Source organism: Panthera leo (genome assembly GCF_018350215.1).
Source record: "Panthera leo isolate Ple1 chromosome F3 unlocalized genomic scaffold, P.leo_Ple1_pat1.1 chrF3_random_Un_scaffold_30, whole genome shotgun sequence".
Classification (NCBI taxonomy): Eukaryota; Metazoa; Chordata; class Mammalia; order Carnivora; family Felidae; genus Panthera; species Panthera leo.
This window is the reverse complement of record NW_024962231.1, coordinates 407,114-430,285: the sequence shown is the minus strand read 5'-3', so window position 1 is coordinate 430,285 and position 23,172 is coordinate 407,114. Positions and strand designations below refer to the sequence as shown.

The 23,172-nt window shown below is 54.5% G+C and overlaps 1 protein-coding gene across 1 annotated transcript; it reads left to right on the top strand.

The window, feature by feature from the left end:
* The first annotated feature begins 4,979 nt into the window (after positions 1-4,979).
* On the top strand, positions 4,980-22,904 carry LOC122212813 (IQ motif and SEC7 domain-containing protein 1-like). Its single transcript, XM_042926792.1, is given in 13 exon segments — positions 4,980-5,051; positions 5,378-5,571; positions 6,441-6,602; positions 9,411-9,556; positions 12,792-12,870; positions 13,108-13,334; positions 14,901-15,094; positions 15,563-15,712; positions 16,188-16,229; positions 17,757-17,882; positions 19,099-19,198; positions 21,701-21,862; positions 22,699-22,904. Coding segments are annotated over 13 exon segments (1,860 nt in total).
* The last annotated feature ends 268 nt before the right edge of the window (positions 22,905-23,172 follow it).

Genomic DNA, 23,172 nt, shown 5'->3' with positions numbered 1-23,172 from the left:
ACAATTACCCATGAAAAGTAGAGATAGACAAAGTTAAACATTGCTTTAAGTTATCCTTTTGCTAACAAATTGGAACACAGATAACATGAGCTAATTTGACCTTCAGTAAACCTTAGTAGAATGAATGAATATTTATTATTCAATTCTGATCATTTAAAAGAAATGAGCCCTGGGTGTTGTCTGCAAATCAGTTTGTCAATCAATTATATTAAAATAAATAAAATGCATGTCTATCCTAATTTTATTTCATTTGTGTCCTCTTAAAAGTTTACCATTGTCATTTTTTTTCCTGTGGAACCAGTGAGGAAATCTGAAGTGGGTGGTGAAAGTCTAAGGGGGAAATTTTTTGCTCTTTGACAATGTGGAGGTAGTAGGTAATGCTGCTTGAGACACTGAAGAGCCAGATATGCAGACCTCACCCCAGGTGGTGCAGAAATTGTTAGAGGGGGAAGGGAAGGCAGAAAAAGTGAGGTGCCACCAAGTAGCCTGGAGGCAGACAAAGGCACAGAAGGTAGAGGAAGAGTTCTCATGGTCCCAAAGCCTGTCAGCTCAGATATATGAGCAGGTACAGATTTTTGTTTTGTTTTATTTGGTTTTCCACTAGTGCATTAGGCAGTCCACGTCAGGCCAGAGAAGACAGGGACATTCCCCAAAGCAAAAGGAGCTTCAGCGGCTGCTAGGGAATATTCCTTAAAGTCTCCATCCCGAGGTACACTAATCAGAGACAATTGGCTCTATTCATTATAGTCATTGGCCCAGGAAATGAACGAGAGAGAAGCTCCCACATAAAGTTAGATATTGGGAGAAACGGGGAGAGACAGTTAGAGTCCCCTTCAATAGGGATGGCCTGTGTAGAATATGACACACTATTTTAGTGCATTGTTGTTTGACAATTATTCAAAGCTGGGCTAGCTGCCTTAGTTGGGAATAGTGTCCTGGGCCAGAAAATTGTTCAAAAGACACCAGGATAGCAGCATCAAAGTTAAGCATGACATTAGTCACACAAGCATATAAAACACTTGGGCATACACAGCATGGACGGCTGGGCTCAAAATGATTTTCATAAGAGAGCCCCCATCACAGGCAGACATGGAATAAGTGCCACAAATAGGTTCTAAACTGATGATTTTAAAAGGGCTGTGGAGACCATTCAACTGAACTGATTTCTGCAATTCTTTTACTATTTGTCAGAGCAGGACTTCATGGACATATTGCCCATTTTGCCTGACAGTGTGAAATGGCTGGAAGTCACCGGTCTTATGGGCATCCTTAATGTACTTTTGCATTGGGGTGAGGACTTTATCAGAGCTAGTCAGTGAGGTTTCTGGACGCTCAATATCTTCTAACCCTTTTGAGTGGGGGGAGGAGTATCTTTTGGCTGTAAAGGCACCAAAGGCACAGGCTGACTATAAAAGCTTAGTTTATTTCCCCTCTCTTTTGGGTAATTCTACATCTTCATATACATCGTCTGAACTCAAGGGGAGAAGGGAAGAATGGACAAGGGACTGAGTGAGGATTACCTCGGGGTTGGGGGCATTAGCCTCCTCAGAATGTTGAGCTTTTAATGTTTTCTGTACTCATTCCCAGATATCCAGATCATAAGTTCTTTGTTTGGGGAACCAAGTGCATTGTTGCTTGTTAATAATTTATAACTTAAGGAGTGCTTTCTGATTGAGTACATTGGTGAACCTATCCCAAAGATTGTAAAATATGAATGTTAGTATTTCTGCTCTGGGGATAGGAAGTCTCCCATAAAAATTCTCTCAAAAGTCCCATGGCAGCAAATCCTTATATAGTTTCACTGTTCTCTGACCTCGTCAGGGAAAGATTGAGGTCTGATGCATTTTTTGTAGAGATCTTTTGTCATTCTGCAGAGTTCTGCTGTCCTTGAGTTGTGTCAGCTTCTGGCCATGTTCACTTCTAATCACGTTGACTTCTAGTCATGTCAGGGTCACGATCTGTCACAGATTTTGAGTCTGGAGTTCTCTCTTGTCCTAAATTTTCCCTCCTCATTTTTCTTTCTTTCTTTTTTTACTTTCTTTATTTATTATGAAGAGAGAGAGAGAGAACCAGTGGGGGTGGGGCAGAGAGAGAGGAAGATAGAGGACCCTACGTGGGCTCTGTGCTGACAGCAGAGAGCCCAATGCGAGGCTCAAACCTATAAACCACGAGATCATGATCTGAGGTGAAGTCGAATGCCCAATGGACTGAGCGCCCCAGGCAACCCTAAGTTTTCTCTCACTAAATAATCAACATTACTTTAGGATACAATTACTTCTTTGTTTCCTCAAGAAAAAGTGCATCTTCTTTTCTTTTACTGAAAGCAAAGGTTTGGCTCTGGTGATAAAATGACAATTCAACACTTCAGGACATTTTGTTGCTGTGGCCAAGATTGTTTACATTAATAACTCCTTTTTTCTGGAAAACTCAATGGAAGCCACAGGCACAAAATCAGTAATTTGCAGAGACAACAGTGGGGAAGGAAAGCAGGAACAAAAAATCAAGCTAATTCTGACTCAGCAACAAGCCACCTGCTCCCTCTGCCCACTGTGCCTGCACCATAACCCCAGGTGACGTGTTTGCTCTTCAAGGTGTCAGGAGAAAGGGACTGGGTTTTCATTTAGCAGCTAATTCTGGGGACCTCAGTCCAAGGACACCTTGTGCCTTGTGCCAGCAGTGCACGGTTGAGTGTGAGGAAGAGACAAGGCTTAAAGCTAAGGTCCTAAATTCATGATGCTCCTCCATGATCCTTCTCCTCATGCGTGCTTGGCCGTGGTGGGATTACGGTTCTGAAATCTCAGAACTGTTAGAGCCCTGAGGAAGCCATGGGTTCCCTGGAGCCCTGGTCATAGCCAAATATCTTTCATCCTGAGAATGGAGTCTCCATGCTGGTGGACAGTTCGAGAGCTGTCACATACCCCATCTCCAAATCCTATTTCCTGAGATTTCCTTTGGCCCCTTCACTGACTGCACTGAGGGCAAGGAGTCCAGGTCCTGGTGCTGATGCTGACTGTGCTGTAAATTCCCCAAGGACTGTTCTGGGTGTATTAGGGGGTGCTGTAGGTGGAGGAGTGATGAGGGGCAAAGGACAAACCTGGTTCTAAGCATGTGAGCCTCTTATTTTGGCTCCGTGCTGCCACAATCCCTTTCTTCTAGAAGAGGACAGCAGGAGCCAGAGGCTACAGTGCAGATCTTAGTATGTGAGCAGGCTGCCCCGCCCCAGAAACCCCTCACTTACAGCTGCATAGTTGCCTGGTCTCAGCCCCACTGAGGCTGCAGACCCACAGGGCATCCAAAACGTTTCTTAAATGATCACTTGGTTGAAGAGATGTAGGAGCAGATATGGGGACAGGGAGGGGAAATTCAACTTGTATAAAAAAAGGCACTGGAGTAGTTAAAATAGGTACCTGTTGATTTCAAAAGGTGAGAAGCCAGTAAACCTACCGTTCCACCCACTTTGATCCCAAGCTCTTTTTATGCTCAGTGGCTTGTGTTGAGGGAAGCTGAATGCCTGCGGCATGGGGACATGCCTGCTCCTGGGCTGTCTTGTCTGGAGACAGAGACTTCTCCAACCTCATGCTGTGTCTTCAGTATTCTCACAGCCATCCTGGCTGGAAGAACTTCCCTTACAGCCTCCAAACCCACCTGCAAAGCAAAGAGGTTGTGTCCTGTATGGTCACCATGTGCTCCTGCAGAATTTTGGGCAGAAGTAATTCCTGCATCCCCCAAGGCCAGCCACACAGAGGTTCAGGGTGCCCTGGGGGTGACCTACCTGGCAAGCACTTCTGCCCCTGAACCAGTGGCCTAAGTGAGCCATTATGCAGAGCATTCCATACAGAAGGCTGAAGTTGCTCAGGATGCAGAAGCTGAAGGTTGGGCACAGAGCCCAAAGTGGGACACGAGGATACCAGTGACCACCACACCTCACCTGTTGCCCTAAGGAGCATGGGCTGGTAGGTGCCCATGGGCAGTGCCTACTTGATATCTGTGTGAGGAACCCGGAGTCTGAAATGTGCCCCATATATGTGGTTCTGGGCCTTTCAGAGCTGTGTCTTTACTCCCCACCCCCTACCATGGTCCTGTCCTGAGGCTCCATCTGCCCTGAGTCTCGTATCCATTTGGATTTAATGCATGGTTTACCCAACAACAAATCAAGCCCACTCTGGGTTCAGGGCCCACTCAGAGGAAAACCAGATTCCCCCTGTGGCCTCCACAGTGCTGTGGGGTCTCGCCCACCCTCCCTGCTGCTTTTCTGCCCCTCCCCTCATGCCCCCACTGTCAGCCACCCTCAAGCAGCTTCCTGGTCCTCAATCCTGCAAAGCCCATGGCTGCCTCAGGGCCTTTGCATGCACTATTGCCTCCACCTAGGAAGCTCCTTAATGACTTAGGTGCCCAATGTCACCTGCTCAGAGAAGTCCTCTGATTCACCCGCAGGAGAACTTCCCTACACCCTCCTGCCATCATTCTGTCCCTTTGTCCTTGAGACCAAGGGTTAGAGCCTGTCTTTGTGCTAGGCATCCGTTCATGACCAGCCCCGTTCACTGCTATCATCCTGAGCTGGGCCTAGTGAAAAGTAGACTCTCTGTCCTTAATTTTTGAAGAATCCGCATTCCCCTGGCCCCTTGTAAGACTCTCCTTCCAAAGTGCATTCCACTTTCCCTCTGCATTCTGCTCCTCCCCGGGTAGAGGAGCCCAAATCTTGGAAGTCTGACATGCTGTGTGATGTTGGCAGGCTGGGCCTGGATCTGGGCCCCATATTGGGGACTCAGGGGAGGGACCAGGCAGGCCCCGGGGTGGGTGGCTGATGCAGGGTGCCTGAGCGAGGAGGTCCAGCCCAGCTCTCCAGTCATTGCCACACGGGATCACAGGCCCAGGAGTGCCAGACAGCCTGATTTTTCAAGAGAAGCCAGAAATCTGGATTCTGTGTTGACCTCTCCCAATTTCTAAATGCTGGCGACTAACTAGAATTCTTTCCGCTAATGTCGCATGAGCTAAAGAAAGCCCATCTGCGGGCTTGCCGCGGTGACCCCTTGCCACAGGGCTGGAGTCCTGTAGGGGCTGGCGTGAAGCAGGGCTGTGAGGGAGCATGACCTGCCCTGACCACAGCATGAGCAGCTGAGTGGCTGGGGAGGCCTGGGACGGGAGCAGTTCTAGGTTGGATACACCAGAGTCATGGGGAGGAATGGGGTATGTGGCAGGGGGTGGAGGTGGGGTCCCACCAGGGGTGGGGGAGCAATGCTACTCTGTCACGACTTCTGTGCTGGGCCCAGCTGGCCAGCAGCTGCTCCCTGCCAAAAGGTGATGTTAGGGTGTGTGGTCATCCTGGGGTAAAAATAGCAAGGTCACCTTGCAGCAGGAAGTTTGCTTTCCCTGGCAGGTGGAAATACAGTACCTGCTGGACGCTGCTGTCAGCCAGGAGCTTCATGGTTTACGGGGACAGGTGGACACTGGCTCTCACCTTCCAGGCTCCTGGGGGACAGCAGTACACGGATCTCTACCTGCTGGAGCAAGGGAGGGGGAGGCTCCCAGTCAGCAGGTAGCCCTGCTGATCTCACCCCTGCACGGTGGCAGGTACACCACAGCGGTTCCACAGCTCCTCAGGCCCGTCTGAGGCTCGGGAGTTGTCAGAGGACACCTGCTTTCCTAGGGTCACACATGTGGCCCCGTCACACCACCCTGTGAGGTCAGCCAAGCCTGTCCTGGGCCTCCTGCCCAGCCCCTGAGGGGGCTCCCTCCACCACAGCCCACCAGGGCCCCATGGCTCCCAGTGCAGGTGGACACACTCAGCCCTGCAGGGCCAGCCCAGCCCTTCCCGGAAACTCCCTTTGCCCAGGAGGGGTCAATGCTGCACCTTTGCTTCCTCTCCCATAAGTTGGAGCTAGTCACGAGAACCTTTCACGGTGCTTACCGCACAGATCATTCCAGGCACCTGACTCTGTTCAAACTCAGGAAGTCCTTACAAGGGTGGTTGAGGCCCCTGGTGAGGTGACGGGGCTGTCAGGCTCCTAAACAGCCCAGGTTACAAGAGTGCCAACCGGCAGGGGGAGTGTGAGAAGAAAGTTAATATGTGTAGGTGCTTGGACATTGGTGCTCAGAGTAAGTGCTCAGCGCCTATTAGAGACTGTTTACTCTCGGTAGGTGGAGGGCAGGCCAGCATATGCTGGGCAGGGGGTTCCAGTCTGCCTGGCTGTGAAGTACAGGGCAGTGCAGAGTGGTAGGGGGGTGGGGAGGGTCCCTGCTCCAGCACCCGTGCCCACACTCCTGCCAGTGGCCCAGTCCCAGCCCGCGCCCGGTGCACAGTCTGGGCACTCCCGGGTTCCCCCATATTGCGGGCTCCGGACGGAACAGGATAGGGCACTTAGGGTACCCAGGGAGGAGAGAGGCAAGCCAGGAGGGGCCAGGACAGCCAGGGCTAAGCCCTTCTCTCGTCCCATCCCCAGGAAGCCTGAGACAGGCGTCCAGTACCTCATCGAACGTGGCTTTGTGCCTGACACGCCAGTGGGGGTGGCCCACTTCCTGCTGCAGCAGAAGGGCCTCAGCAGGCAGATGATCGGCGAGTTCCTGGGCAACCGACAGAAACAGTTCAACAGAGATGTGCTGGAGTGAGTTCCACGGCTGGGGGGGTGGGGGCAGGGACCTGCGGCGCATGCAGCGTCAGATTCGCCTGCTTGCTGGAGCATACACCCAATCCTCCCCTTATCTCTTTATTGCTCTGAGACACAAACGGATGCCCCCCATGGGTTCATACATCACACCCTGCCGCATACGTGCGTGCTTGCACCCTCGGGCACCATATGTCACACATGGACCCCACGGGCCCCCTGGCACACACCCTCAGCACCTCCATCCCTCTCCAGCAGAGCCGAGCCACTGCAGGGCTGGGGGGTTGGAGGTCTAGGCTCCCTTCCCCAGCTTGGCTGCCAGCTGTCCCAACACACCCTCAGGGCGAGGGGTGGGGAGCCCAGAGAGACCCCCGGTGCCTCCCTCCCCTGCCTCTTTCCTGCCTCTCCTGGCTGGGAGATCTCAGGGTGAGAGTCCAACCATGGCTGACGGCCAGAGCCCTCCCAGCTACTTGAACTCTGCAGAAAGCCGGGTTTCCAGCTCCCTGGAAACTGCCGACAGTTTGAAAAGCTCGGACCCCAAATCTCTCCATTCCTCCTTGAGACTGCCCTGAGTAGACAGGCACCCTGCGCTTGGACCCTTGGGTCTGTTGTAGTGCAGTTACTGTGCACAAGCCCTGTGTCTTCCCCTCACACGCAGGGGTCGGGGGATGCCGGGTCTCGCTAACTCCCTCTCTCAGAGGAGGAGCCAAAACTGCAGAATAGCATGGCACAGGGTGGCTCAGGGCCTGGGGGAGCACCTGCAGCCCGTTGAAGATTTTCCTGACCAGGCAGCTGCACAGACATGTAGGCCAGGAGCAGAAATCAGAGCAGGGTAAAGAGCGGACTGTTAGTAACAAGGGCAGTGCCCTGCATCTGTCCAGCTCTGCCCCACGGGATGAAAGAACAAAGCAAGGGGGGGCGGGCTCAGGCCTGCTGGGGCAAGGCGCCTCTGCAATAAGGAAGAGCCTGGCCATGCGTGTTCCCGCCATCTCTACACTTCCCTGGGAGGAGGCAGGCATCTGCCTGGGGCCTCTTTTTTGGCTCAGGGAGGGGCTGGCCTCGGTGCTCCCCCCATCCCCACACACACACACGGACTCACGTACACACGTTTGTCCTCATTTCGGCACACAGACACCCACTTGTACACACAGGTAGATGCGCAGGCACACAGGATGCAGTGAGCCAGGCCTTTGGTGGCAACTGGCTGTGCCTGGCACCTGGCATGCCCACCTGGGCTGCTTTCTCCCTGCTTGGCATTTGTGTTCCCCCATCAGGAAAAGCCTGCTGCATTGTTAGTGTGGCTAGTGCCCCTCTCTCCCTTTAACCCAGCCTCAGGAAGCAGTCCAGGGGAAAGCAGATGAGGTCCTTAGAGAATTGGGCCTAAGGCTGTCTTGTGCCAGTCCTCCATCCACTGCCCCCGTTCCTGCGTTCCCCCCCACACACCCCAAGCTGGCTGCTGGTGGTAGGAAATCCAGGCATTGTTCTTCCCCATCAGAAAATAGCAGCAGCCTGAGGAAGTAGCAATCCTAACCGCACCCCCCACCCCCCCACACCAGGCGTCCAGCTCAGATGCTAGTCAGCAAAATTACTCAGTGTGGCCCCATCCCCCTCCCCCACCTGCTCTGCCCCAGCCTCCAAGGATGCTGCCCCCAGAGCTGTGAGCACTCAGAGAAGTTGGGGGCAGCACAGTTTATGCTCAAGCCCATGGCACCCAACAGAGGGAGGGCGGCCCTGGAAGCGAGGACTAGGCCCCCCCCATGGCCGAGACCTCTGCAGCCACACCCGAGGTGGCCATGGCTTTGTTGCAAATGGATACACTGGATACCAGAGCCTGCTGAGTGGGTCCCTGGTGCAGACCCCGCCTTCTCTGTTCAGGAAACGGAGCAGGCTGTGCTGGGGGGCAGCGCTGGGATGAGTGGAATGAACCAAAACCCGGTTACCAGTGCCTTCTGTCAGCTCCGCCTCCACTCGGGGGATTGGCAGATGAGGATGGCAGAGGTTCTCCAAGATGCCTCTCGAAAATCCCCGGCAAAACCCAGGCACCTCGCCCCAAACCCTCCACCTGGGAGGACCGGCTCAGGGCAGAGTCACTGCCTGGCGAGGTAGCACCCTGGGCCTCCGCTTCCTCCTGGAGAAGATAGGCACGTGCTCCTGGCATCCCTCGAGGACAGCCCGAGCAGACTGGAGCAGTAACGTCTCGCTTTGTGCCCTGTGGACCACGCGCCCCGAGAGCCGATTGTTTGTGCCCCGGCGGCCTTTATCAGGAGCAGCCATAGGCTCTGTCTGGCTCCTCTGTAGAAAATCACACACGTACGAGGTGCCCGGGTGGCGCAGTTGATTAAGTGTCTGACCCTTGATTTCATCTCGGGTCATCATCTTGCAGTTGTGTGAGTTCAAGCCCCATGTCGGGCTCTGCGCTGGCAGCAGGGAGCCTGCTTGCAATTCTCTCTCCGTTGCTCTCTGCCTCTCCCCCACTCATGCTGTCTCTGTCTCTCTCAAACAATTTTTAGAAAAAAGAAAAAATTACACACATAGATATAAGCACTAATGTCTTCCCATAATTTCAGTGGGGTCTGTAAGACATCCCAGAAGCATGGGGGTCTTTGGGCTACATAATCTGAAGTGTTTGCTGATTGGAGGAAGCCGGGCGGAGGACCCTCCTGGACAAGAGGCGGCTGGCCCTCCCGGCTCCAGGCAGCTCAGCACCTGCCCCTGCACTGACTCCCTTTGCGCTCCGCCCCCAGCAGGAAGGCCGGCAGAGGCCCTGCGGGCAGCAGGCGCTGACGTGGCCTTGGTGTCTCTTTCCAGCTGCGTGGTAGACGAGATGGATTTCTCCGCCATGGAGCTGGACGAAGCTCTCCGGAAGTTCCAGGCACACATCCGGGCCCAAGGGGAGGCTCAGAAGGTGGAGCGGCTCGTTGAGGCGTTCAGGTCGGGGGCGAGGCAAGGCGTGGGTGGGTGTGGGCAAGAGGAAGGTTACTTGTCATGAAGCCCAGGTCCAGGGCCCGCATCCCCCTTCACCCCCTCCCCTAAGCAGGGTCAGGTGGCCTTGCCCTTGCCTGGGGAGATGAGGCAGTGGCCCCTTCTGCATGCCAGGGGCTGTGCTGGTTATTGCCAGAAGCAGACTTTTGGACAGTCCGTCTTCCTCCAGGTCCTCATGAGCGTCACTCACTGGTGAGCCCATGTCCCCATCGTCCGCCCATTCACAGAGGGCAGCCAGTCTCACACAGTGACCCAGAGCACAAGCTGCAGAGCCACACGGCCTGGCTGTAGCACCCGCTCCACCGCTTACTAGCTGTGTGACTTTGCCCTAGTGACTTCATCTCTCTGTGCCTCACGTCCTTGCCTATAGAGTGGGGATAATGAAAGTACCTGCCCTGGACAGAGTGGAAGGACTGAACCCCTTTGGACGTGTGGGCACGCTTAGCCCATGCCTAGCATGACAGAGCCCATAGTCAAGGGCAGCTACGACCCTACAGTCATTCATCCCGGGACTGTGTGCACAGTGACTGGGTGGGATCCTCTGTGCCCTTGCTGGGTATGGGACACACGAGTCAGCCACTGACCCAGCCCTCCAGGCTCAGCACCACTGGTGGGGCCAAGGTGGGGAATAAGGACACAATAGGAGGACAACTCTGGGGCCCTGAGTGGGGGGTTGTTCAGGCACTTCCTTCCAGGAGGGCTTCTTGGAGGTGGGGCACTAATGGAAAAGGCAGGATTGAAGCCCACGTCATCTGAGCTGTGATAGCCACTGCCTTAGTCCTGGCACCCCATGGTTCCTCTTCTCTGATCTGCCCCCCTCACCCAGCTCCCCCTGAAGTCCCCAGTGGCTGGGGGCCTCTTGGAGTTTGGGGCAGGGGAGCACATTTGAGGCAATGAGAACAATAAGCAGAATACATTAGTGAGGCTGTTGCTTCAGCTGCTGTAACAAAGATGCTCCAGCAGCCGTGGCTGAAACAAGATGGAAGTGCATCTCCCTCTGAGCTGGCATGAAGGAGGCCCAAGCTGGGCTCCCTTCATCTCAGGGTCCCAGGGAGCAGGGCCAACACCCACCACCACAGGGGAGAGGAGTGGGCTCTGCCTTTTAAGGTACAGCCTCAAAGATGCCCACATCCCATCTGCTCTTATCCCATTGGCCAGAACTTAATCACCTTCTGGGCTGCATCCAATCCCGAGGGAGACTGGGGCATGCAGTCCTCGTCCTAAGAAGGCATTGCCAGCCTAAATACAGGTAGAAGGCTCCACAGACACGGCACAAGTCATCCTGAAGAGGGCAGACTCCTGTCACGCTCCGTGACACACACTTGGAGCATGGACAGAGTGACCCATACCTGGGTCTTGTGCTGTGATGGTTTTAGCTTGTTTCGCAAAGATGCACAGGGATTCGACAGGTGGGCAAGCTCAGCCCAGCTCGGGAGGGCCAGGCCAGACATGGTCCACAGAGGCCGATGGGGTGATGTGTGGGAGCACAGTTGGGAACAGGGCAGGAGGGGGGAAGCCAGGCAGGGGAGGGGCCGGGCAGAGTGTCTGTGCCACCATCCCTGCTGTGCCCTCTCCTACACTCCGTGTTCCTTATGAAACTGACTTGACTTTTTTTTATGTTTATTTTATTTTAGAGAGAGAGACAGAGTGGGAGCGGGGGAGGGACAGACACACACACACACACACACACACACACAGAATCTAAAACAGGTTCCAGGCTCCCGAGCTGTCAGCACAGAGCCGGACATGGGGCTCGAACCCACAAAACGTGAGATCATGACCTGAGCCGAAGTTGGACATGACTGACTGAGCCACCCAGGCATCCCCTGACTTGCTTTTTGTGTGTGTGTTTTTTTTAATTTTTTAACGTTTTTTATTTAGTTTTGAGACAGGGAGAGACAGAGCATGAACAGGGGAGGGTCAGAGAGAGAAGGAGACACAGAATCTGAAACAGGCTCCAGGCTCTGAGCTGTCAGCACAGAGCCCGATGCGGGGCTCGAACTCACAGACCATGAGATCATGACCTGAGCGGAAGTCAGACGCTTAACCGACTGAGCCACCCAGACGCCCCTTGTGTGTATTTTTAAGAGGAACCTTATATAAGCACACTGTAAACAGGAAGACCGTATCATTTGCCACACGTAGGCAGCCATTGTAAAAATGAATTTGGTGGACGAAAACACCAGGCCGGGGCGAGTGGCCCATGTTAGACAGGTGCTAACGGTGGGCAGCAGGAAGGAAGGCCTTCCTGGTGTTGTTGCAGAGGAAAGGAATTGAAAAGGAGACAGCTGTCTCCCAAGTGGCACCATGTTAGCTGACAGCATGTCCTCGTTTACCTGGAGTCCCTGCAAGGAGGAGGAGGGACTATGTCCCTTTCCTTGGGAAACACCAAGCTGCAGCAGGCTGAGATCCCCTTAGGGTGTCATATTTTTTTTTAAAAAGGAAAAAAAGTTGGTCTGAATCAGGTCCAACTTTGTCAGCTTGTTGAGCTATTTTTTTTTTCCTACCCAGTTCTTTAAGTCTTCTGAACTGATGACAAAATTTTAAGTTTTTGATCTTTGTTGCGCCATTTAAATTTCCTATAAAACCACCGCTCTGTCGTCCCCTTTCCTGGGGCAGGAAGGCCCTCCCCTCCCACCCCCCCCCCCCCCACCCACCCGCAGCGGGGTTTGAACTGTCCTGGTGCGCCCCCTGGTGGTGGGTACCCTGCAACAGGCCAGCTAATGGGGTGCCCATCCAGAAGAGTGCCAAGCTGCCCGCTTTTCCCAGCTGGGCTCCAGGACCTGATCAGTCAGGGAAGCCGAGGGGCAGGGCTTGGTTCAGACCAACCAGACGGCCATTCCCTGCCCAGAGCACTCATGGTGTGTGGTCCTCTGCTAGATCTCAGTAGTGCTGTGGACCCCAAGGAATTCAGGTCTTAGCTACAGTTCCCAGGAAGCTAAGGAATCTGGGAATTTTCTTAATGGCAATTCAGCACCAGAGCGTGCGAGAGAAACCAGCAGATGCTTTGATGGGACAGGGGCTGTCTCTCCTCACAGGGCTGAGCCTGATTCTGGTCTTCACAGGGTCCCCCGTGGCCTTAGCGTGTAGGCCTGTGCTCCCTCGCTGCCCAGAGAGCAGGCTGTGTGCTGCATGCTGTTGGTGACCCCATGCGCTGCACTTTAAAGGTCTTTGCGATTTGACTCTGATTTTTTTTTCTGCCTTTAGACCTCACCCACATAATTGGGACTCCCCTGTATGGGGAACAACAGGAGCAGCCTGAAATGATTAGCCCAGAGGAGAGAAGGCTCGGGGAGGGAAGGGTTTCTCAGTCAGATTGCCAGTCGGCCACCCTCACATCAGTGGCTTTGTCGTTTGTATCCGGCCTTGCACCCGACCATCCCAGCAGTCTGGGGGAGTTATCATCCCACTTCTCAGGAGATCGAGCTGTCAGCTGTCTCCCAAGCCTGAACCATTCCCTCCAAATCCCATCTTTTCAAGCCAGGAACTCAGGAGTGTTCTGTTCAGTCTTCCTTGTGTTCAGAAGGGTAGCCAAGGCAGAGGGAAGGGATCTGCCCAAGGTCACGTCCACGGGGGCAGGACTCTGGTCTCCCACAGCCTGGCTGGTGCTCCGCACCAGGCAGACATCCAGCTTGGTGTTTGTAGAGGAGACCTTCCCCCCTGTACACACTGGGCGCATTTTCTCTGGAATTCCTCACTCTGGTTCCCCCGGGGAGACCCTCAGCAGGAGTGCCTTTGGGGGGTTGGAGGGTAAGCGGGGGAGGAATTGCTCACCAGCATGGCAGCCAGACGAGCAATGATTTTCTTTTATTGACGTTTGTTTTTAAGTTTTCTAGATTAATTTTTTTAATGGCTATTATCCTCACATAGTTTCAAAAAAAAAAAAAAAAACACAAAGTAAGACAAGCTAGCAATCACATTCTTTGGTATTTACCCAAAGGAATTGAAAACCCCGTACATCCACACAGAATCCTGCACAGGATGTTTATAGCAGTTTTATTCATAGTTGCCAAAACTTGGCAGCAGTCGAGAGATGTCGTTCGGTGGGGGAACGGATACATAAACAGTATTCCATGCAGACAATGGAATATTATTCAGCACTAAAAAGAAAAAAGCCATGAGAAAACAGGGAGGAACCTTAAAAATGCATACCACCAAGTGAAGAAAGCCAGTCTTAAATGGTTGCATACCATAGGAGGCCAGCCATATGACCTTCTGGAAAAGGCAAAACTATGGAGACATAAAAGATCAGTTGTCACCAGGGATTGGAGGGAGGAGGGGCGGAGGAGGTAGAGCACGGGGGAGTTTTCGGGCAGTGACACTATTCCACCTGACTCCGTGATGGTGGAGACGTGTCGGTAAACGTTTATTATCGAACACACAACACCAAGAGTGAATCCCAATGTAAATTATGGATTTTGGGTGATAATAGTGTGTCAGTGTGGGTTCACTGTTTCTAATAAATATATGACTCTGGTGTGGGAAGTTGGTAGTGTGTGGGGGCTGGTGTTACAGGGAAATCTCTGGGCTTTCCCCTGAATTTTGCTGTGAACTTAATTGCTCTAAAACACAGTACTAAAAAATAGTCTGGTTTTAAAAAATGTGTGGGGTGCCTGGGTGGCTCAGTTAGTTGAGCGTCCAACTCTTGATTTCAGCTCAGGTCATGATCCCAGGGTCATGGGATTGAGCCCTGTGTTGGGCTCTGCTTAGGATTCTCTCCCTCTCTCTCTGTCCCCCCCTCTTCCCTCTGCCACTCTCCCTGCTCTCACACTCTGTAAAACTAAAAAAAAAAAAGTATGAACGGTCAGTAGCAGAGCCCCTCCCACCCCTACCTGTGTGCCCAAGGCCACACCCTCCCCCTTACAGTTCCGTGTCAGTTCCCTGTGGTCATCCTCATTTTCCTGGCAGCTGTGTGGTATTCCATTGCACCTGTGCAGGGATGGCTTAACCAGTCCCCTATTAATGGGTAAATGGGTGAATCCCAGTCTTCTGCTCTTTGGAAACCATGCTGCCATGAGTGCCCTGGTCTGTGCATCATGGCCCATGGGATAAATTTCCCCCGGATGCAACCACTGGCCCAGAGGGGCTTTGAGTGTATATTTGTGACCCTCCCACCAGCAGTGGCTGGGAGGCCCCTTCCCACAGCCTCGCCAACTGCGCAGTTTACCAAACCTCTGGACCTCTGCCAGTCTGTGGTCTGAGGACTGGCATGGGGTTGCGTTTCTCTCTTGAGTGGGGCCGAGTTTTCCTCACAGCAGTTTTTCAGGGTATAGCGGAAAGGGTGCATGCCTGTCGTCAGAACAACCTGGCTTCAAGGCCAGACCCCAGCTTCTTTCGCATGTGACGTGGGACAACAGCTGGTGGCGCTGCTCAGGTGCACGGAGTTCTCGCTTTCTGGGAACGCACCGCCGCTGCTCTGTCTTCTTCATGAGACCTCCATGAAGTCACCCGTGCGCTTGGTGGCCCACTTCACAGAGGACCCCCAGCGCAGAGACTCGGTCCCACGGCTCGTGAGGGGCAAAGCAAGAACTTAGGCCCATGCCTGTGGGAGCCTGAAGCCACAAACACCAGCTTCACAGCCACCCCCAACCCCGGGCCCTTCCCTGAGCCTTGCTTTCCCAGCTGCGGAATGGAGACGGTCACACCCACCCAGCGGGGCTGTGGTCAGGATTAGCAAGCTGATGTTTATAAAGCCCTTGGAGCATGGCTGGAAGCTGGCACAGCCCTCTGTGTGCTGATCTGGGTGGCTATGCTGGCCTTGTCCTGGTGGAAGGATCCTAGGGCATTTCATAATTGACTGAAGGTGTTCAGTAGCTGTGGGTCTGGAAGGTCTCTGGTTCTGCTGAGGATTGATGAAAGGGATTGATATTCTGATTGGGTTTAGAAACTTGGTAAATCAGGGGTGAGCCTGGGGCCCTGAAGCTGAGTGGTGCCACAGCCACCCAGACCCTGGCCCGCCCTGATGCCTGGCTACTGTCTCCTTCCCAGGTGTGGACGATGGTGAGGACATTCCCTGGGAGATGCTAATTGGGATCTATGAGCGCATTCGCAAGCGGGAACTGAAAACCAACGAGGACCATGTGTCCCAGGTGCAGAAGGTGGGAAAGCTCATCGTGGGGAAAAAGCGAGTATGTGGTGGCCCTGCATCCCTGGCTCCCTCACTCCCACCCACCCCCCTGATGTGACCCCAGGCCTGCCCCACTGGCATTAGCTTTGGACAGGGGCCCTGATGCCATTTGGAACCTGGCTTCTTCGGGGCATAGTTGGGGGGGGGGGCGGTTCCTTTAGGTTTAGGGTGGCTCCTGCCTGATATTGGGGAATAATAACCATTGGCCCTGGGTTATATTTAAAGAGAGCCTGAGGCTCTTAAGAAACCAGCCCAAGTTGAGCAGTGGTCCCTTGGTGGCCTGGGAATGCCCTTATCGGCCTTTCCAAGTTCTGGCAGCGAGGAGGTCTCCTGAGCTGTGTGTGGCATGTCTGGACAAAGGCTATGGGAACATGCCTCTGGAGGGGTGCTTACCTACTCGGATGTCATCCCATTAGCTCTCTCATGTCCCAGGTGCATGCTTTGGATCATTAATATCTTTTCTTGTTTGTTTAATGTTTCCCACATGGATTGGATCCCTGCATCACGGGCTTGGCTGTGTGAGTATCCCTCTGCTTTTACATCCTGGCTGATATCCCGCACCAGGTTGGGGTTGGGGTGGGGGCAGAGAGGTCCACCATGTTCTGTGTTCACCTCCCTGCATGCCCTGGTTCCCAGATCTACAATTCTGGCTGCTTGAGTTCCTTTCCAGAGTGATAAGAAATTTGATTTTCATAATTCTCCCAGCCTCGAACCTCTGCAGGCCCAGACTGCAGCCACCTGGGGAGTGTTGTGTACCCTCAGGCCAGGGCAGATGGTGTCCCTCCCTCTCACCCGGCCCGGTTGAGCGCAGAGGCCAAGGCTTGCCTCCGACCTGAGGCACTGTGCCCAAAACAGATGAGGCTGATGGGCCATTGCAGGCCTGCCCACCCAACCAGCCCTCTGCCGCCCACACTCCACTGTCACCACCTTGAGCAGGTCTGCCTGCCTGCTCACCCCAGGAGCAGCAAGGCTAGCCTTGCAGTCACGTGGCACTTTCCTTATGTGTCCGTCTTTACCCTTCACCAGGCAGCCTGCACTGCAAGAGTCAGTGTCGCAAACCGGTCTGCTCCCCCCTCTTCCCACCTTGGCCTAGAGACAAACCACTAGACGCTGCCGTGGCCAGCCCTCACCCACCTCTCTGGCCCCGCCTCCCGCCACCCTCTCCCCTTCATGCTTTTATCCCAAATGATGCCCCTCCCTGAGCACGCCAGCCTGGGCCAAGCCCTTCCTCCCATCTTCCTGATGCGCTGAGCTCCGGCCTCCCACCAACAGGGCACCCGTTGCAGAGTGAACCCTCCCTGCCAGCACATCCCTTTACAGGAGACCTGCTGTCTCCTGCATGAGCCTGGGTGCTCCAGAGCCACCACTGGGCCTTCCCAGTGACTTGTCACCACAGCCCTTAGACACCATACAGGTTGTACCTGGCCTTGCGAGTGGCTCGGCCTTCGGCAGAGTGGGGGTTCACGTGAACTCATGGCAGGCGTGCTCCGTGTGGAGGCCCAGGCCAGGCCCCAAGGGGTGGTGTGGCTGCCGGCCCAGGAGTTGGGGCAGGGAACCATCAGAAGCATCGGGATTCTTTAGGAGGGGCCTGGAATCCTCTCTCAGCTCTGCACCTTCCCAGTTGTGTGACTGAAGCAAGTTGCTCAACCTCTCTGTGCCTCAGTGTCCTCATCTCAAGTAGACACTCTGGAGAAATCTTTGCCGGGACTAACAGGCTTATGTGTGTGATGGGCACTTTATGGGGACTGAGAAATCACGAATTCCTCACTGTGGGGGCTCCCGTGTGCACGTGATGCTCTAAGACTTCTGGGACCTGCCTGAAGGAAAGGAAAGGAGGTGTCGCGAGAGGCAGGGACGCTTTCCACGGCCCTTCAGGAGAACTCCTGAGGAAGAGCAGGGAAAGTTGCAAGGAGTCCAGACACGTCTGCTGTGTGCGGTTGGTGGGAGAAGGCGTTTTCGAAGGCCAGGCCCAAGGCTGGGTTCCCAGCACACAGGGACTGCAGCGGAGGGGCTGGGGGCTGACGCAGCGCTTCCTCCCCATACAGGTGCTCTCTCTGCCCCACCAGCAGCTGGTCGGCTACTGCCGGCTCTTCGAGGTTCCAGACCCAAAGAAGCCCCAGAAGCTCAGGCTGCACCAGTGAGAAATCTTCCTGTTTAATGACGTCCTGGTGGTATGTGGTTCCCCAGAACGTGTCATGGCTGGGACCCGTGGTTTGGGGCAGCCTTGAACTATAGCTCAGGTCTCCCATCTGGCCTTGTGTGCCTGCGCTTGGGGAAAGGCACCCACGTGCGTGGGGTGGAGGTGAAGGGGATGGAGTCAGCCCCACGGTCTTGGGTTACAAGAGGCAGAATCTAACTCATAGTGCGGCCGACGAAAACAGGGCTTCGTCAGCTTATGTAAAAGCCCAGAGGGGGGTGTGGGGCTTCAGCCCCAACTATTTCTAGAAGCTTACACAGTGTCAGTGGGACTGCTTTATTAGGCTCTCTGTCTCTCAGCTGCGTGGGCTCCCTTCTCAGGAGCTCTGTCCACAAAGAGAAAGTCAGTCTCCGCAGTTGCAGGCTTAATCCTGCCCCCTCCCTGCATCCCCAGCCACCAGGGGGATTTTCTTGGGAAGAGTCCTGGCAGAGGTCTTACTGGTTCCCGGGCCCATGCCTGAGCCGCTCACAGGGGCCAGGCAGGTGCAGTGCTGTCTCATTGGCTAAACCTGGGTCACTGCTCACCCCCAGGAGTGCCGGGTGGCAGAGAGGGGGTTCCCCAAAGGGAAAATGCGGAGCTCTTGCCCAAAAAAAGGTGGCATGGATGCTGGCCACTGGGGATAAAGATGCCCCTGGAGACAATGGGGGGAAACTGTCCCTTAGGTCTTTGTCTCTCCTGCATTCCCCGGGCTTTCTTGCTAGAGGCCCTTGTCCCTGACCCCTCCCTGCCTGAGAACCAGCCACTTCTCTATGACTGCTGAGGTTGGAATCTGGACCTGTGGGTTTCAAGTCTTTGCCAAGAGTCCCTGACCTCAAGCAAGTGACTTCAAATTCCTGATCCTCTGTTTCCTCCTCCAAAATCTCTCAGGCAGTCACAGAGCTTAGGTGGGGTCCCGGGTGTCCGAGCCCGGCCTGGCACCTTCGGGGTCATGTGCAGCACGGTGCCTGCCACCTCTCTGCTGAGGGGCTTCATCGCCAGCCAGGACGACAGCTGGGATTCACGGGAGCGGATGCCAGCATCCATGTCAGGATGTGCCTGGACACACAGGCCTGCCCTGCCCCAGAGGCCTCCTGACCTCTGCACTGCCGAGAGGGTTTTGACGTTAGTCTCGGTCAGAATCCCGAGCACCCAGAGTTGCCCCTGAGCGGTGCAGGCGATACAACTCAGCCTCTGTCTTTGGCTGCCCCCAGGTGACCAAGATCTTCCAGAAAAAGAAGAACTCCGTGACGTACAGCTTCTGACAGTCCTTCTCCCTGTACGGCATGCAGGTTCTGCTCTTCGAGAACTAGTGTAAGTCCGTGCTGGGGGCCTGCCGTGGCCCGGCCGCGAGTGTGCGTGCTGGAGCACTCGTCCACACGTGGCCGTGTGTCACGTGGCGGAAACGGTGTCACAACTCCCACCTTGTAGTCACGAAGTGCTGTGCTCCCCAAGGATCTCCCCCTGGGGATCTCCCCCAGCTCTCCCACGTGTGTTCCGTATTCCTGCTTCGCCAGCAGAGAGAAGGTTGCAGGCCAGGGGTCTAACGAGCAACAGTACCTGGGGAGATTTTGATAACATTGTACATGGTGGTGATCGCCTTTGCTTTTGCTCCTACGTCTTCTTACCGTGTGGTTAAGATTTTTTTTAATTCAGGGAGGAGTGGATTTATGCCAATAAAATGTTGCCTGGAAGACACCAAGTAAATGGCACAGTGATGTGCAAACACAGGCAAACAAACAGGTGCAGGAAAGGCCTGGGGGGCTGTAGGACAGGAGCCCGGTCCTGAGCGGAGAGCCCGGGTGCAAATGCGTCAGGTCCTAGCGGTCCCTGGGCCACATTCCCTTTGTCTGTAAAGTGGGGTGATAGCACCTACCTCAGGGACTTAGGTGAGTCCATACATGAAGTGCTTAGAGCAGGATTTATTCTTAGGTGTTATTGGAGTCTTCTCTGGGTATGAGTGGGCCATGGGGCCTGAGGACTTGGGGGAGGAGCTGACACCCCCACTGACTTTTTTCTGTTGACCTGGTCTTTCTCTGATACCCAAGCCCTTCCCTTTACCTTTCTCCCTCTTTTTCCCATCCCTGTTGGAGGTCCCTGAGCTGTAGGCTGAGCCAGGCCTCCTGAGATGGGGGGTGAGGGGGAGATCCTGTTGCCCTGCCCATTTTGCACTGGCCCCAGGGGAGGACCGTTCCAGTCAAGCGTCATGATATCTCCAGCAGCAGGGAAGCCCTCATCCTCTCAGACAGGTTGCCAAGCTACCGTCTGATCCGCTTTCAATCTGCAGGTTGAAAAAGAACCAGGGACCTGTGCCTGGGCCATCCCTGCCTTGCCTTGGTTTCTACCAGGGTGGAAGGTGGCCTCAGGGAGCATGGTGCCACCCCACATCGTCCTGACCGGAAGGCCCTCTCTCCGAAGGGGTGGCGGTGGTTGTGATGCTCCCAGCAGTGGGCCCGACCAGACTGAATCTGCAGGCAGAGGCTGTGCCCTCCTCGTTTTTACATTCCCAGGGCTCAGCCCTCAGCCCTGAACCCAAGATCCTGGCATAAGCCCAAGAGTCGACACTGACATTTCTATGGGACATGCCTTCATAGCAGGGATCTCAAAGTGGTAGCCGTGGGTCAGTCGCAGCCCAGTTATGTGTTTGGTTTACACATTTAAAAAAAATTTGTTGAGCTGATACTTAATATATAAAATTACTAAAATTGGGGGCACCTGGGTGGCTCAGCCCATTAAGCGTCCAACTTCATCTCAGGTCATAATCTCACAGTTCGTGAGTTTGAGCCCTGCATCGGGCTCTGTGGTGATGGCTCAGAGCCTGGAACCTGCTTTGGATTCTGTCTCCCTCTCTCTCTCTTTGCCCCCTCCCCCCTCACACTCTGCCTCTCTCTCTCTCTCTCTCTCTCAAAAATAAACATTAAAAAAATTGAATTAAAAAATAAAATAACTAAAATTTTAGATATTTTTGAGTTTTCTTGAAAACCGAGAAGGTTTTTGCTAGGCCCACATTCCCACGTCATGTGGCTGTCATGGGCTGCACGCCCCTCACCCCCCCCCCACTCTGTTGCTCAGTCTCATGTGGTTTACTTCCTACATTTATGGGAACACACTAGGCATTTGAGTTCCCTCCCTTGACTTAGGTCTGAGCAAAAGTGGGTTTGGTGTTTGGACCAAGAACTTCCAAACATCCAGTAGCTTATGCTTGATTCCCACTGAGGAGAGAGATGCTACCAGGGGACAAAAGCCACAGAGATTCTGTGAGCTTGGAGGTGGCACCAGGCAGGTCACAGGCCAGAAAGACTGAGCATTCAGCATAGAGTGCATTGGGTATGGGGCGCCCATGAAGCACCCAAGGGAACTGAGGGTCTGGAGGCCACTTGTGAGAGAACAGAGCTCAGTGTGCACTCAGAATTGCCCAGGGAGACCAGATAAGACTCCCCCCCAGCACAGGACACTGACTGTGACTCCCGGACTCCACCCCTGGCCATTCTCGAGCTTCAGGCAATGACCAAGGACCTTGACTTGAAGGGTCTAGGCTCCATGACCTTCAGGTTGAGGAAGTAATAGGGGCCCTGACCTCTGTTCAGATTGGCCAAATCTGCCCCAGACTTCTGCATAGAACAACACAGACCCAAGTCAGGAGATGGGGATTTCCTGGCAGTCTCTCTGGTCTGCCCTGTGGATGCCTTTCCTCCCTGGTTAGACATGTCTGCTGAGAGCCTGGACCCTTAGACTTAGCATTTTCTTGACCAGCAGAGAGAGTGCAGAGAGCACCCAGGGATCCATGGGTTCTTCTCCTCCCCTTCTCCTTTGTAGACTACCCCAATGGCATCCAGCTCACATCTGCTGTCCCCGGAGCAGACATCAAAGTGTTAATAAACTTTAATGCTCCCAATCCTCAAGACCGGAAGAAGTTCACCGACGACCTGCGGGAGTCCATCAAGGAAGTGCAGGAGATGGAGAAGCACAGGATAGAGTGTAAGTCCCAGGCCCCCTGGAGAGGAAGAGCCAGCAGCCCCGGCATCTCATGGGACTTGCTGGACGCGGCCGTTGGCTCCCATCTGGTGCCAGGGACTCTGGGGGCCCACAAAAGTGAAGTGCCCTGGTCTCACCTGGCCTTCCCACAGCCCTGTGACAGGGCAGCCCCCATACCAGGGCCAGAGGAGGTGGCGTGGGGAGGGCAGCAGAGGCCTCTGCGTGAGAGTGAGGGCTTCCATGGCCCAGCCCATCCTGCCTGTGGGACCACATGGCATGGCCTGAGAGAGCCTGGTTTCCCCGTCGCCCCACGAGACGAGATTTCCCGGAGATCCGGAGCTGATCTCGTTTCACCTTGGTGTGCTTATTCTTCTTTTGTCTTCCACGTCAGGGAAGTCACCACCAAGCCCATCCTGTGGGTTTCATCGGACCTGATTATCATCTTTTCTCTCCTGGCTCCAAGCCTCACTCCCTGGAGACACACAACTACCCCCACCTTTGGGCCCCACCCACGGCAAGGTCGGGTTACCCCTTGCTCATCCGCAGACCCAGGCCAGACAGTCTCCTTGCCAGCCCTCAAGCCTGCAAAGTGACGGTCTTTCCTGCAGACCCCAAGGCCCGTGCCTCTCCAGCCTCCCTCTCAGAGTTTCCTCCTGGCTCCCTTTTGTCAAAGGCAGCGTTCACACCTTCTCTTTCTTTCCCAAGACAGCCGTGGGCCCTGACTTTTCCTCAGGCTAAACAGATGGCAGCTGGGTGTGATGCCAAGCCTACACAGAGGGCCCAGAGCCTCCCCCTCAAGGCTTTGTTTTCTCACTGGTCCCTCGCCCCCTCTGTTTCAGCGGAGCTCGAGAAGCAGAAAGGCGTCATGCGGCCCAGCATGTCCCAGTGCTCCAGCCTCAAAAAGGAGTCCGGCAACAGGACGCTGAGCCGAGCCTGCCTGGATCACAGCTAAGCCAGCGGTGAGGGCCTCAAGCGCAGTGCCCTCAGCAGCTCCTTGCGGGACCTCTCTGAAGCGGGCAAGAGCGGGCCAGGACCCCCTTCCTAGCCCAGCACACTCAGGCACTCAGACGTGCCGGGAAAGGACTGCAGTGGCGGCTGGTGGCGGCAGGGCTAGGACGGAGTGCCGTTGGGTTTCCCGTGACTGTCCCCAGACCTTAGTAGCATCTGACCACACAGAGAGGGTGTCCCAAAAAGGCCAGAGGAAACAGGATCCAGTTGTCAAGGCAGAACAGCCAGGAGGTTACCCCTATTCTCCCTTTCTTCTTCTAGGGTTTTTATTTTTTCTTTTATTTATTTTCCAGAAACTGCTCTCA